Below are 13185 nucleotides of genomic sequence, written 5' to 3'. Positions count from 1 at the left end.
AGTGGCCATCACAAAGCCCTGACCTCAATCCTACAGAAAATGTGTGGGCAGAACTGGAGGCCTACAAACCTGACTCAGTTACACCAGCTCTTTTAGGAGGAATGGGCCAAAATTCACCCAACTTATTGTGGGAAGCTTGTGGAAGGCTACCCGAAATGTTTGACCCAAGTTAAACAATTTAAAGGCAATGCTACCAAATACTAATTGAGTGTATGTAAACTGGGAATGTGATGAAAGAAATAAAAGCTGTAATAAATAATTCCCTCTACTACTACTACTACTACATTTCACATTCTTAAAATAAAGTGGTGATCCTAACTGACCTAAAACAGGGTATTTTTACTTGGATTAAATGTCAGGAATTATGAAAAACGGAGTTTAAATCTTTTTGGCTAAGGTGCATGTAAACTTCTGACTTCAACTGTATATACTGTATTTTATTATATTCTACTGTATCTTAGTCTATGCCACTCTGACATTGCTCGTCCAAATATTTATATATTCTTAATTCCATTCCTTTACTTAGATGTGTGTGCATTGTGTGTATTGTTGTGAAATTGTTAGATATTACTTGTTAGATATTACTGCACTGTTGGAGCTAGAAATATAAGCATTTTGCTACATCCGCAATAACATCTGCTAAACACGTGTATGTGACCAAGAATATTTGAGTTGGTTTGATTTGGTCTTCTTTTATTTAAAACCATAACCATGTGTGTGAGGTGTATACTTTTGTTTCAAAGTAGATTTGTTTAAGACTAACAAGAATCACTCTGTGTGACCCTGATTTAGCCCACTGCAGTAGAACTACAGGCAGGGAGCATGGCACTCTCTCTGCAAACACACACAGATAACACTGCACAGCAGCCAGTGCATGCACAAACACCATCCCCCGTTGCTATGATACCAGCTAGTCGTAATATTTGCATTGAATATTAAATGGAACTCAGATCCCCCAGTCCTGAAGTGAAATGGTGACTTTATAATGAAATAATAATTTGGATGAAGTAAAAAGAGAGAGGGATATCTAGAGATATGGTTCCAATCCTCACCAAGGCAGAATAGAAAGCATTAAAACAAATTGATCTCCTCCCTCAAGCTGTGATTCTGCTGAAGATGGATGGTTTAAAGTGCATATCCAGCCGTGCAGTTTAGGTGCTTAGTGCACTCATTCTCTGATTTCCATACAGCCTCTCCTTTTGGAGGATGTACACTGCCCCTTGGATTTCAGACCCCTTGGGTTTCGTCACATTTTATTGTGATGTCCCTGTGCCCAAGAACAACAAGGTAACCTGCCTAAATGATTACCGACCCGCAGCACTCACGTCTGTAGCCATGTCCTTTGAAAGGCTGGTAATGACTCACATCAACGCCATTATCCCAGAAACCCTAGACCCACCCCAATTTGCATATCGCCCCAAAATATCCTTTGATGACGCAATCTCTATTGCACTCCATACTGCCCTTTCCCACCAAGAAAAAAGGAACACCTATGTGAGAATGCTATTCATTGACTACAACTCAGCATTCAACACCCTAGTGCCCACATAGCTCATCCCTAAGCTTAGGACCCTGAGACTAAACACCTCCATCTACAACTGGATCCTGGACTTCCTGATGGGCCGCCCCAGGGGGTAAGGGTAGGTAACAACACATCCCCCACACTGATCCTCAACACAGGTGAGAGGTTGTCAGGTAGCCTAGTGGTTAGAGCGTTGGACCAGTAACCAAAATGTGGCAAGATCGAATCCCTGAGCTAACAAGGTAAAAATCTGTTGTTCTGCCACTGAACAAGGCAGTTAACCCACTGTTCCTAGGCTATCATTGAAAATAAGAATCTGTTCTTAACTGACTTGCCTAGTTAAATAAAGGTTAAATAAAAATATATCTCCACCAATAACCTTTTTGGAACCCTTTTTTCTAAGAGTGTAGAAGTCAATGTCGTCAGAAGCACCCCAGGGGTGAATGAATAGTACTTCAACATCACATGGATATGCCCATAACATTGAATGACTGCCCCTGTACCTTCACTCCTCTCAACAAGTAATGGAAACATTTCCTTGACATCTCCACGCTTACGACACAAAGCCAAAGAGACACGACTGACCACTGGCAATACATTCTATTGGCTCTCAAACATCCAACCATCAATGCCATTAATGGGTCCATACCAAGCACCATTTCCAGTAACCCTGATCAAAACAAAGAGAAAACCGACTAAGACGGGGTGTGAAATTAGACTATGGTTGACCAACACGCCACCAAGCAGCAATACATACTGTAGCAGCAGCACCTAATGCATGGCCGAGCACTCCCTAGGTCAAGCTAAGGCCACGGCATCATTCTCTCTCTGACTCCCTCGCTGAGCCCTTACGTCATTTGTGTGCATGGGGCTTAATCAATGTTCATGTAGGAGCATTTCTGCATGGCTAACCCAACGTAGCAGGTGTAAAAGAAACGCCTGAACTGCTTTTCTTTCTTTCTGGCACGACAATGAAAAAATGACTGTCGGGGGAGGTTCATTTCTGCACTGTTGAACCAATCCAGTAAATGTGGAGGAGTTAAGATGGAGCGCTCCCTTGTTAACTTACAAAAGCGGAAGACGTATCACAGGCTCTCTTTCCATTGCATCCGGTTTTTGCACTAAACCACAGAGGGTGATGCGTAACAGAATTCTGTATTGGACCAGGTCTAATTGTGGTCTTTAATTATGCATGGACCGCTATGAGTCATGACCATCATCTATCTGCTAACAGAAGAAAAGGAACAGTTCTTCTGGAAGAATGAGGAAAAAATGATGTCCTGAAATGTGCAAGGGCTAAATGTTCCAACCTAAATCGTCAAAGTGCGAAAACTATAATTTCCCTGTACCAGTTAAAAGAGGCTTTTAGAGAAGGAGAGAGCCAAGGTAGGTGAGCAGAGCAAGACTCCACCTTGTAAATGAATCAGTCTGACAGCAGCATTCACACTGCCGAGCTGTTTAGAAATTCATGATTTTAGGCCTGAATCGTTGTTTTTTTTCATGCTCCATTCAATTATGGGATTGCCCGCCCCACACTTTTGGCAGAGGTGCTTTTGAGGAACTGGGAGTGAGACCCTTATAAGAACAACCGCTATAAAAAATATTTTTTCTCCAAAATTATATTTCTCCTGTCTGAACCGACATACATAAAATAAATCAAAATACTAGAGAGCATAACAGAGCTACAGAGGATCAATAACGTCTAACAAATAGCTGGGGATTACGTTTTATCACAAGCACTTACAGTTGGGAAGGCTGAAATTTGGGCCGCACGTGTGCCAAATAAAGAACAGCTTGTTGCGTTGTGGCCAAAATCCTCCTTTGAAGGATTTTGGAACCTCTTACCCTGGCACTTGACTGTTAAACTAATGGGTACACAAGCAATGGCTGCCAGTCCTGACTTGAATGGGAACTGCCATCTATGGATTATATTTCTATGGTTGGTTGCAGCTGTAAATTAGCCTTTTGCAAATTTCAAAATACTCAATTTCAAAATTTGAAAGCAAGTGCCCACTGCTGAAAAGAGAAGACTAATCTGAAGCTAACAAAAAAAAACATTTTCAACAATTAAGTGATTCTGAGCAAACAGCACTATTTTTCAAAGTAGCTTATCTGAGAAATTGGTACGAGCGCATAGGCCATCACAGATGAGTAGCCAATGCTTCATCTTTATAATTGGAAACAGTGCCTTTGGCACCTTGACTTTTTCCACATTTTGTTACATTACAGCCTTATTTTAAAATGTATATATATTTTTTTTAAATCATTAAAAATCTAAACACAATACCCCATAATGACAAAGCAAAAACAGGTTTTTAGACTCTTTGACCTGAATACCAAGCGTCACGTCTGGAGGAAACCTGGCACCATCCCTACGGTGAAGCATGGTGGTGGTGGCAGCATCATGCTATGGGGATGGTTATCAGAAGCAAGGACTGGGAGACTAGTCAGGATCGAGGCAAAATGAACAGAGCAAAGTACAGAGAGATCCTTAATGCTCCAGAGTGCTCAGGTCCTCAGACTGGGATGAAGTTTCAGAATGTCCTTGAGTGCCCCAGTCAGAGCCCGGACTTGAACCCGATCGAACATATCTGGAGAGACCTGAAAATATCACTGCCAAAGGTGCTTCAACAAAGTACTGAGTAAAGGGTCTGAATACTTATGTAAATGTGATATTTCATTTTTTTTCTTCTAAATGAGCAAAAATGTCTAAAACCTGTTTTCGCTTTGTCATTATGGGGTATTGTGTGTAGCGTGATGAGGGACGTTTAAAAAATATATATTTTAGAATAAGCCTGTAACCTTATAAAATGTGGAAAAAGTCAAGGGTTCTGAATACTTTCCGAAGGCACTGTATATCAGGGCTTCCTTTAGGAAAATCTGGTGCCGGACAAGTGACTGGGAAGATTTGAATTTATCGGACATTTGATACATTTACCGGTCAATCATTTGCAATGGTTGCGTAACCGATTAGGGCATCCACCCACGCAGCCAGCACCATCAATAAACAAGGGATTTTGGTCAAATGAGCTACATTTACATGTCCCTAAAAACAGTCTATAACAAATGATAAAAACACTATTCCTTGTGTTCTGATGTGTAACATGTGCAAAACTTTATAGCCTATCGTTTAATTGGTTTTTACTTTCCTAAATACAACAAGAGAGAGAGAGAGAGAGAGGGAGGGAGAGAGAGAGAGAGAGAGAGAAATAGAGAGAGAGAGAGAGAGAGAGAGAGAGAGAGAGAGAGAGAGAGATAGTGAGAGAGAGAGAGAGAGAGAGAGAGAGAGAGAGAGAGAGAGAGAGAGAGAGAGAGAGAGAGAGAGAGAGAGAGAAAGATGGAGGGGGCATGCTATGACACCAGTCTGTCAGCCGGTGCACACTGCCTTCATGTCTTAGGCCTACAGTATAATAAGCTAATAGCCACACCACACCAAACCTTCACAAAAGTTTCTAAACTTTATTAAGGTCATATCAAAAGGGCAGTAAGTCAGGCCATCGTTTATAGGGAAAATACGAGCAGGATATTATGTCACGGCAAGCACATCATACAGTTGGAACTTCATTTGGCCAAAGAAAATGACTCAACGGAATGAACCAAAAACCTTGTGAACCGGTTTAAACCACAAACATTATTGAACAGGCTATATTGCAGCATTTTCAAAGAAAACCTAGTGCCTTCCGTAACCAACAAATTAAAGCAATACATATTTTTACAAAAGGCTCTTAAACTACATACGGAGTATACATTTAAAAAGACAGATCGAACTTAATTTATCCAAAGAAAATGTTTCAACAGAATGAAACAAAACATATTTAGCATATTTAAAGAACTGGTTTAGATGAATAAATAGGCCTACTATAATAACAATGATGTACAATAATAATAATAATAAACAAATAATTATAGATATGAAAAAAGTAATTGAAGTTCCAAAATTGCATCCTACAGTACCTGAATAGTGAGGTGTGTGATAAAAAGTGTTCTGCTAATATCATGTAAATTATGTAGAACTGCATGAAATGCGCTTTTATAAAGGCTGCTAAAACAAATTCTCAATGTGTGGAAATCCTAAAAACCTGTCTGCTCAACTGTATGCCACTACGCAAATACGATTATAGAAACACGCACTCTCTCTCTCTCTCTCTCTCTCTCTCTCTCTCTCTCTCTCTCTCTCTCTCTCTCTCTCTCTCTCTCTCTCTCTCTCTCTCTCTCTCTCTCTCTCTCTCTCTCTCTCTCTCTCTCTCTAAAAGCCTGTAAGGGCACTAAAGCCTGTAAGGGCCTCCAATTACTCTGATCTAAGGAATGACCTCTCTCTGGGTCTGTGGGGGCCATTTTACATGTCAATGCCTGAAGAGGAAGCAATGAGAGCAAGTACAGCACCACTGGGAAGCATTAGAGAGAGACAGCCCTGCCAAGCCGAGGAATAACTGTGGGTGAATAGTAGTTCACAAGGTCGAGTGAGCGGTGAACACATGATGGGACTACTGTAGATCTGGGGATGACAAAAAACAAAGGCCAAGTGTCTTTCATACAAACCGGACATTTGGTTTTGTTCATCTACACCAGACGCGTTCATAACACGTCGGTTCAAATATGAAAACTGTAAACCAACTATATTAATTTGGGGCCATGTCATACATTTAGCTAGTTGCTGTTGCATTTTAACATTGGGTAGATACAAACATTATTGGGCACAGACAACAGTACAAAGGGCAAGAAGGTAGAGATAACAATGCATCACGCAAAGTAGTCACAACTGTCAGTAAGAGTGTCCATGATTGAGTCTTTGACTGAAGAAATTGAGGTAAAACTGTCCAGTTTGTGTCACGGGCGTCGTAAGAAGTAGACCAAAGCGCAGAGTGGTGAGCGTACATTTTCTTTTTATTTGAATAATGTCGCCAACAAAAACAATAAACAATACAAAATGACCGTGAAGCTTACAGGGTTATAGTGCCACTAACAAAAGTCAACTACCCACAATCAAAAGAGGAAAAAAGGGCTACCTAAGTATGATTCCCAATCAGAGACAACGATAGACAGCTGTCCCTGATTAAGAACCATACCCGGCCAGAACATAGAAACAAAGAAACATAGAAAACAAAACATAGAACATAAAACAGATCTCTAAGGTCAGGGCGTGACAGTACCCCCCCCCAAAGGAGCAGACTCCGGCCGCAAAACCTGAACCTATAGGGGAGGGTCCGGGTGGGAATCTATCCGCGGTGGTGGCTCTGGTGCGGGACATAGACCCCGCTCCACCTCTGGCTCACCCCGCTTTGGTGGCGCCTCTGGTGTGGGGACCCTCGCCGCCGACCCCGGACTGGGGACCCTCTCTACGGGCCCCGGACTGGGGACCCTCGCTGCTGGCCCTGGACTGGGGACCCTCGCTGCGGAGCCCGGACTGGGGACCCTCGTTGCGGGCCCCGGACTGGGCACCCTTGTTGCGAGCCCCGGACTGGGCACCCTCGTTGCGGGCCCTGGACTGGGCACTCTCGTTGCGGGCCCCGGACTGGAGGCCGTCGCCGGAGGCTCCGGACTGGAGGCCGTCGCCAGAGGCTCCGGACTGGAGACAGTCTCCGGAGGCTCCGGATCGGAGCCTGTCGCTGGAGGCTCCGGACTGGAGGCCGTCGCTGGAGGCACCAGACTGGAGGCCGTCGTTGGAGGCTTCGTGCCATGACTCCTCATTGGAGGCTTCGTGCCATAGATCATCACTGGAGGCTTTGTGCCATGGATCATCACTGGAGGCTTCGTGCCATGGATCATCACTGGAGGCTTCTTGCCATGGATTATCACTGGAGGCTTCGTGCCATGGATCATCACTGGAGGCTTCCTGCCATGGGTCATCACTGGAGGCTTCTTGCCATGGATCATCACTGGAGGCACCGTGCCATCGATCATCACTGGAGGCTTCGTGCCATGGGTCATCACTGGAGGCTTCTTGCCATGGATCATCACTGGAGGCACCGTGCCATCGATCATCACTGGAGGCTTCGTGCCATGGGTCATCACTGAAGGCTTCATGCCATGGATCATCACTGGAGGTTTTGTGCCATGAATCATCACTGGAGGCTTCTTGCCATGGATCATCACTGGACTGGAAAGACACACAGGAGGCCTGGCTCTGGGAGCGGGCACAGGATACACTGGGCCGTGGAGGCGCACTGGAGGTCTCGAGCGTAGAGCCTGCACAACCTGTCCTGGCTGGATGGTGACTTTGGCCAGGCATGTGCGGAGCGCAGGCACAGCACGCACTGGGCTGCGCAGACGTACCGGAGACACAGTGCGCAGAGCCGGCGCAGGATATCCTGGGCCGTAGAGCCATATGCGCTGAGCCGGCACCCTCCGACCTGGCTGTATGCCCACTCTAGCCAGGCCGTTTCGGGGAGCTGGAAGGTAGCGCACCGGGCTGTGAATGCGCACTGGAGACACCGTGCGCTCCACCGCATAACATGGTGCCTGACCAGTACGACGCTCGCCACGGTAAGCACGGGGAGTTGGCTCAGGTTTCCAACACTTTGTCCAAATATATTTTGGAGGGGGGCCTGCCTCTCGGGCTTCCTTGCTAGCCGTGTTCCCTTGTAAAGATGGGCCCCTTTACCAGCTGCCTCCGCCTTCCTGGCTGCTTCCACCTGTTCCCATGGAAGACGATCCCTTCCGGCCAGGATCTCCTCCCATGTCCAGGATCCTTTGCTGTCCAGAATGTCATCCCATGTCCAGTCCTCCTTTTTACCAAGCTGCTTGGTCCTTTTATGGTGGGTAGTTCTGTCACGGGCGTCGTAAGAAGTAGACCAAAGCGCAGCGTGGTTAGTGCGCATTTTCTTTTTATTTGAATAATTGAATAAGACAGCTGTCCCTGATTGAGAACCATACCCGGCCAGAACATAGAAACAAAGAAACATAGAAAACAAACATAGAATGCCCACCCCACATCACACCCTGACCTAACCAAATAGAGAAATAAAACAGCTCTCTAAGGTCAGGGCGTGACAGTTTGATTGTTTGTTGCAGGTCGTTGCAGTCGCTAGCTACCGCAAACTGAAAAGAGGAGCGACCCAGGGATGTGTGTGCGTTGGGGACCTTTAACAGAATGTGACTGGCAGAACGGGTGTTGTATGTGGAGGATGAGTGCTGCAGTAGATATCTCAGATAGGGGGGAGTGAGGCCTAAGAGGGTTTTATAAATAAACATTAACCAGTTGGTCTTGCGATGGGTATACAGAGATGACCAGTTTACAGAAGAGTATAGAGTGCAGTGATGTGTCCTATAAGGAGCATTGGTGGCAAATCTGATGGCCGAATGGTAAAGCACATCTAGCCGCTCGAGATCACCCTTACCTACCGATCTATAAATCACATCTCCGTAATCTGGCATGGGTAGGATCTGAATCAAGGTTAGTTTTCATAATGTCTTTTAGCATACTCACTTCAGCACCTGGCTTTAAACTAGCCATAGGGGAAACGGTATGAAACTGTACTCATTAAGGGAACTTGAAAGACTTGAAAGAGTAAAGTTCCATTCCATTGTTTAGTTTTCCTTCGGATATACTACTGTGTTACTCCTGTACAGCCACTACACTGCGTGTAGAGTGACAGAGACATTCAGTTCCTTTTCTGGTAAAGTTTCATTTGAATGTAGGGTTTTAGCCGACTGAGCTAAAGCCTAGGCGTTAGCTCAGGTTACTCACTTGGTTCAGCTTTGGCAGGAGACGTGTGGTTGAGTCCCTCCAGAGAGTCACTGCTGTCCTCCTCTAGGATGTAGTCAAAGTTGAGGATGAACATCATGACCATGCCCTCCTCGTTTTTCACTGGGATGATGTGGGTGTTACACAGGAAGTCAGAGCCTACGGGACAGGAAAAAGGAAAAAGAGACACAGGTTTCACACTAGAGTTGATGCTCATTGACATTTAGATATCTTTGTCCAAATAGGATGGTTTAGATAAAGGAAGGTGGGGATAAAAGAGAACAAATGGAAAGGTCAAGAGAGAAATGTTTCTGCTGTGTGATCTCAAATACTGATATACATCTTTTGAAAAAACGTCCTCATTTGGCAACCATTGTGTTATTCCAAACTAAAGGTATTTAGTAAGAAGCCCTATATGAATTCAATATATTATTATCAGAAGTATGTTGAGGCTGGTAAAACATTATCACTGTTAACATTATACTATTATAGATTCTCATTGTCATATGCATTCAGTCTTCCTCCCTGATTCTTAGTCCCTTCCTGTGGATGAGCGATCACTAAAACCCCAAAATGGATTGTGTTAATACCAATTATGGTTCGCTGCAATCAACTTAATCCCTGTCTCATTAACGACATTTAAGTCATCGCCGGGACTCAAATAAACGAGACGACGTCATCCCTTAAAGTGTAATTAACATGTGTTAATGTTCCCCCTTCATCACAAGGCAGCATCGCCCCCAGAGTTAGTGGTGGTGTGTGATCGAAGCCCAGTGGGCAGGATATGGCCGGCGCATCCCGTATGAAAAAGGAAAACGATGCACTTAAAACACTCTGGGTTAAATTGAGATTGAAATGGCAGACAATAACACTAAAATAGTCCCACAGGTGTATTTCAAGCACACTGAAAACCCTGAATGTGTATTTACAAATGATAAGCCATGCAGGACTTGTACGCTTGCATTGGCCACAGTGTCAAAATGAATGAGGGACACTGAGAGATGAGAGTGAAGACAAATAGATTTTGTTCAACATATCCTCTGCCTACAATGGAGGTGGAACCTCTGTCATTACTGTGATGGCCTGTGTCATATGTTTTATATATAGATCACATGGCATCTCTTCTCTTAAAGTGCTTCTCTCTCAAGCAGATCAAAGTCCTGCTGTCACCGCCAGCCTATTAATAGCTCGGCATGGTCCCACGGGACAACCAGCCCTGCCAGTTTTACACCATGAAAAACACACATTACCACCAGGAAACACACACATTTACATTTCAGCAGACTCTTATTCAGAGCGACTCACAGTAGTGAGTGCATACGTTCTAATACTGGTCCCCTGTGGGAATCGATCCCACAACCCTGGTGCTGCAAGTGCCATGCTCTACCAACTGAGCTACAAACACATATACACTTACCACACCAACAAACACACACTTACAACACACACACACACACACTTACCACACCAACAAACACACACTTACAACACACACACACAAACATAGACACACACTTACCACACCAACAAACACACACTTACAACACACACACACAAACATAGACACACACTTACCACACCAACAAACACACACTTACAACACACACACACACAAACATAGACACACACTTACCACACCAACAAACACACACTTACAACACACACACACACAAACATAGACACACACTTACCACACCATCAAACACACTCTTACAACACACACACTACCTTGTCCCCTCCTGTCTGTGTCACCAAACAACAACAACAACACCAGTGACTGACCAACCGTCCGTTTGTTCTCCCCTCACTGGGGCTTCATAATCTATTTGGGGCCCCAGAATTCTATAGGCCCTAATAGTAAGTCAGTGCCAGCAATATTGGACAGAGCCATAAATTAAAGGGGGAACAGGATTTACTATACAGCCTTTGTGTTATTTCGGCGGGTAGCGTTTGTACAGTATAAATGAATGTGTATGAAGACGGGTGTATGTGGAGGCTGGGGTGTGTGTGGAGGCTGGGGTGTGTATTGAAGCTGGGGTGTTACGGAGGCTGGGATGTGTATGGAGACTGGGGTGTGTGTGGAGGCTGGGATGTGTATGGAGGCCGGGGTGTGTGTGGAGGCTGGGGTGGTATGGAGGCTGGGGTGTGTGTGGAGGCTGGGGTGTGTGTGGAGGCTGGGGTGTGTGTGGAGGCTGGGGTGTGTATGGAGGCTGGGGTGTGTATGGAGGCTGGGGTGTGTGTGGCGGCTGGGGTGGTATGGACGCTGGGGTGTGTGGAAGCTGGGGTGTGTGTAGAGGCTGGGGTGTGTGTGGAGAATGGGATGTGTATGGAGGCTGGGGTGTGTGTGTTGTGAGGGTGTGATTATAATGATCGTGCTTTATAAACATTTCATCATGTAATCTGGACTGACCTTGATGACACTAGATTTGCATGTCTGTCTTTGCATGTGGGTGTGCTTCTGTGTGTGTCTGAGTGTGGCTCTGCGTTGTGGCGTGTGTGGGTTAAATCAATCTCTCTCAAGTTCAAATTATTCAAATGAGAGGAGTCACGAAGGAGTCATGAATGGAGCAATCCCATATGTAGCACTGCAGAAATCCCATATCAATCACGGGGTACAAATGCATGCAAAATACAAGCACACTCTATCCATCCATCCATCCATCCATCCATCCATCATCCACCCGTCCGTCCGTCCGTCCGTCCGTCCATCCATCTATCTATCTATCTATCTATCTATCTATCTATCTATCTATCTATCTATCTATCTATCTATCTATCTATCTATCTATCTATCTATCTATCTCAGTCCCTCTTCCTTTCCCAGCCCTATCTTCATCTACCTCTCTATCCCTCCTTCTCTCTCTCTCTCTCGCTCTCTCTGTGATGTAAGAAATAAGATATCCACTCAGCCTCTCTTCAGGAAGACACCTGTATTATAAACAGACTGATCAAAAGATCACCGCAGGTGCTGATGCTAATTTATGCTTTCCGCCTACATATTCAGTCTCAACAGTAGATCTGATCATATTCAGTCTCAACACACACACACACACACGCACGCACGCACGCACGCACGCACGCACGCACGCACGCACACACACACACACACACACACACACACACACACACACACACACACACACACACACACACACACACACACACACACACACACACACACACACAGCCTACCAGTGGCATTAATTAGGCAGATGTTCCCTGTCCAACTAAATGTAATAGGCCATGATGAAGCTGATTTACATGGTGCTATGTAATGGGAGAACACACCTGCAAACACAATACATCACTGAGGAAGACATGGGCCTGTATTCATGAAGCGTCTCAGAGTAGGAGCGCTGAACTACGATCAGGTCCTCTCTGTCTGTCCAATCTTGTGAAAATGGGCGCTGGTCTTTACAGTATTGTACCTAGTGGGTATTTCTGTATACAGTAACATACAACCGCAGTACTGGAAACTTACTATATTAGAATTGTCTATCTTGTTAACTTAAAAAATAACATGAACATATTTTTTTGATTCAAGTAATGATTTAGCATTTGAACGATTTAACGTTATTCCTCCCCCTACAATCTCTTTCCTCTTCTGAGTCAGAGGAGGGGGCTGAAATCAGCTGTTTCCAGCTACAATAGTCATTTATAACATTACAGTATTTTTCGATTGCTAAACGACAGTGGACACAACTGGAGTCACATGTGCAAAACTCTAACTACAGTCTGCAGAGCAGCAGTTCACGTGGACCAAACTCTAGTTCGTTTTTCATTGCTTGAACACAGTTTTCAAAACTCTACACACTTATCCCATGACTTTAACCACAACCTGCACAACACTGTGGATTTACAGCACTTTGTTCAAATGCTAACACACTGCTGTCAAAACTGTGAACCACACATTCAAAACGGAATAGATTTCAGCCTTGTGCCTTTCAAACACTGCTGATTGCAATTTCAGCTGAAAGGC

At 44.7% G+C, this 13185-nt stretch overlaps 1 protein-coding gene across 2 annotated transcripts in view; it reads right to left on the bottom strand.

Moving 5' to 3' along the window:
- Nucleotides 1–13185, bottom strand: part of LOC139412991 (voltage-gated inwardly rectifying potassium channel KCNH7-like) — a 74952-nt gene that overhangs the window by 38096 nt on the left and 23671 nt on the right. For both annotated transcript variants that reach the window (XM_071159937.1, XM_071159936.1), the window contains exon 3: nt 9210–9365. In XM_071159937.1, the coding sequence (XP_071016038.1) occupies nt 9210–9365 (156 nt within the window). The remainder of the gene's footprint in view (nt 1–9209; nt 9366–13185) is intronic.

The sequence above is a fragment of the Oncorhynchus clarkii genome, chromosome 7 (genome assembly GCF_045791955.1).
Source record: "Oncorhynchus clarkii lewisi isolate Uvic-CL-2024 chromosome 7, UVic_Ocla_1.0, whole genome shotgun sequence".
In the NCBI taxonomy this organism is placed as follows: Eukaryota; Metazoa; Chordata; class Actinopteri; order Salmoniformes; family Salmonidae; genus Oncorhynchus; species Oncorhynchus clarkii.
Note: the sequence above shows the minus strand (reverse complement) of the source record. Positions and strands in the feature narration are given on the sequence as shown.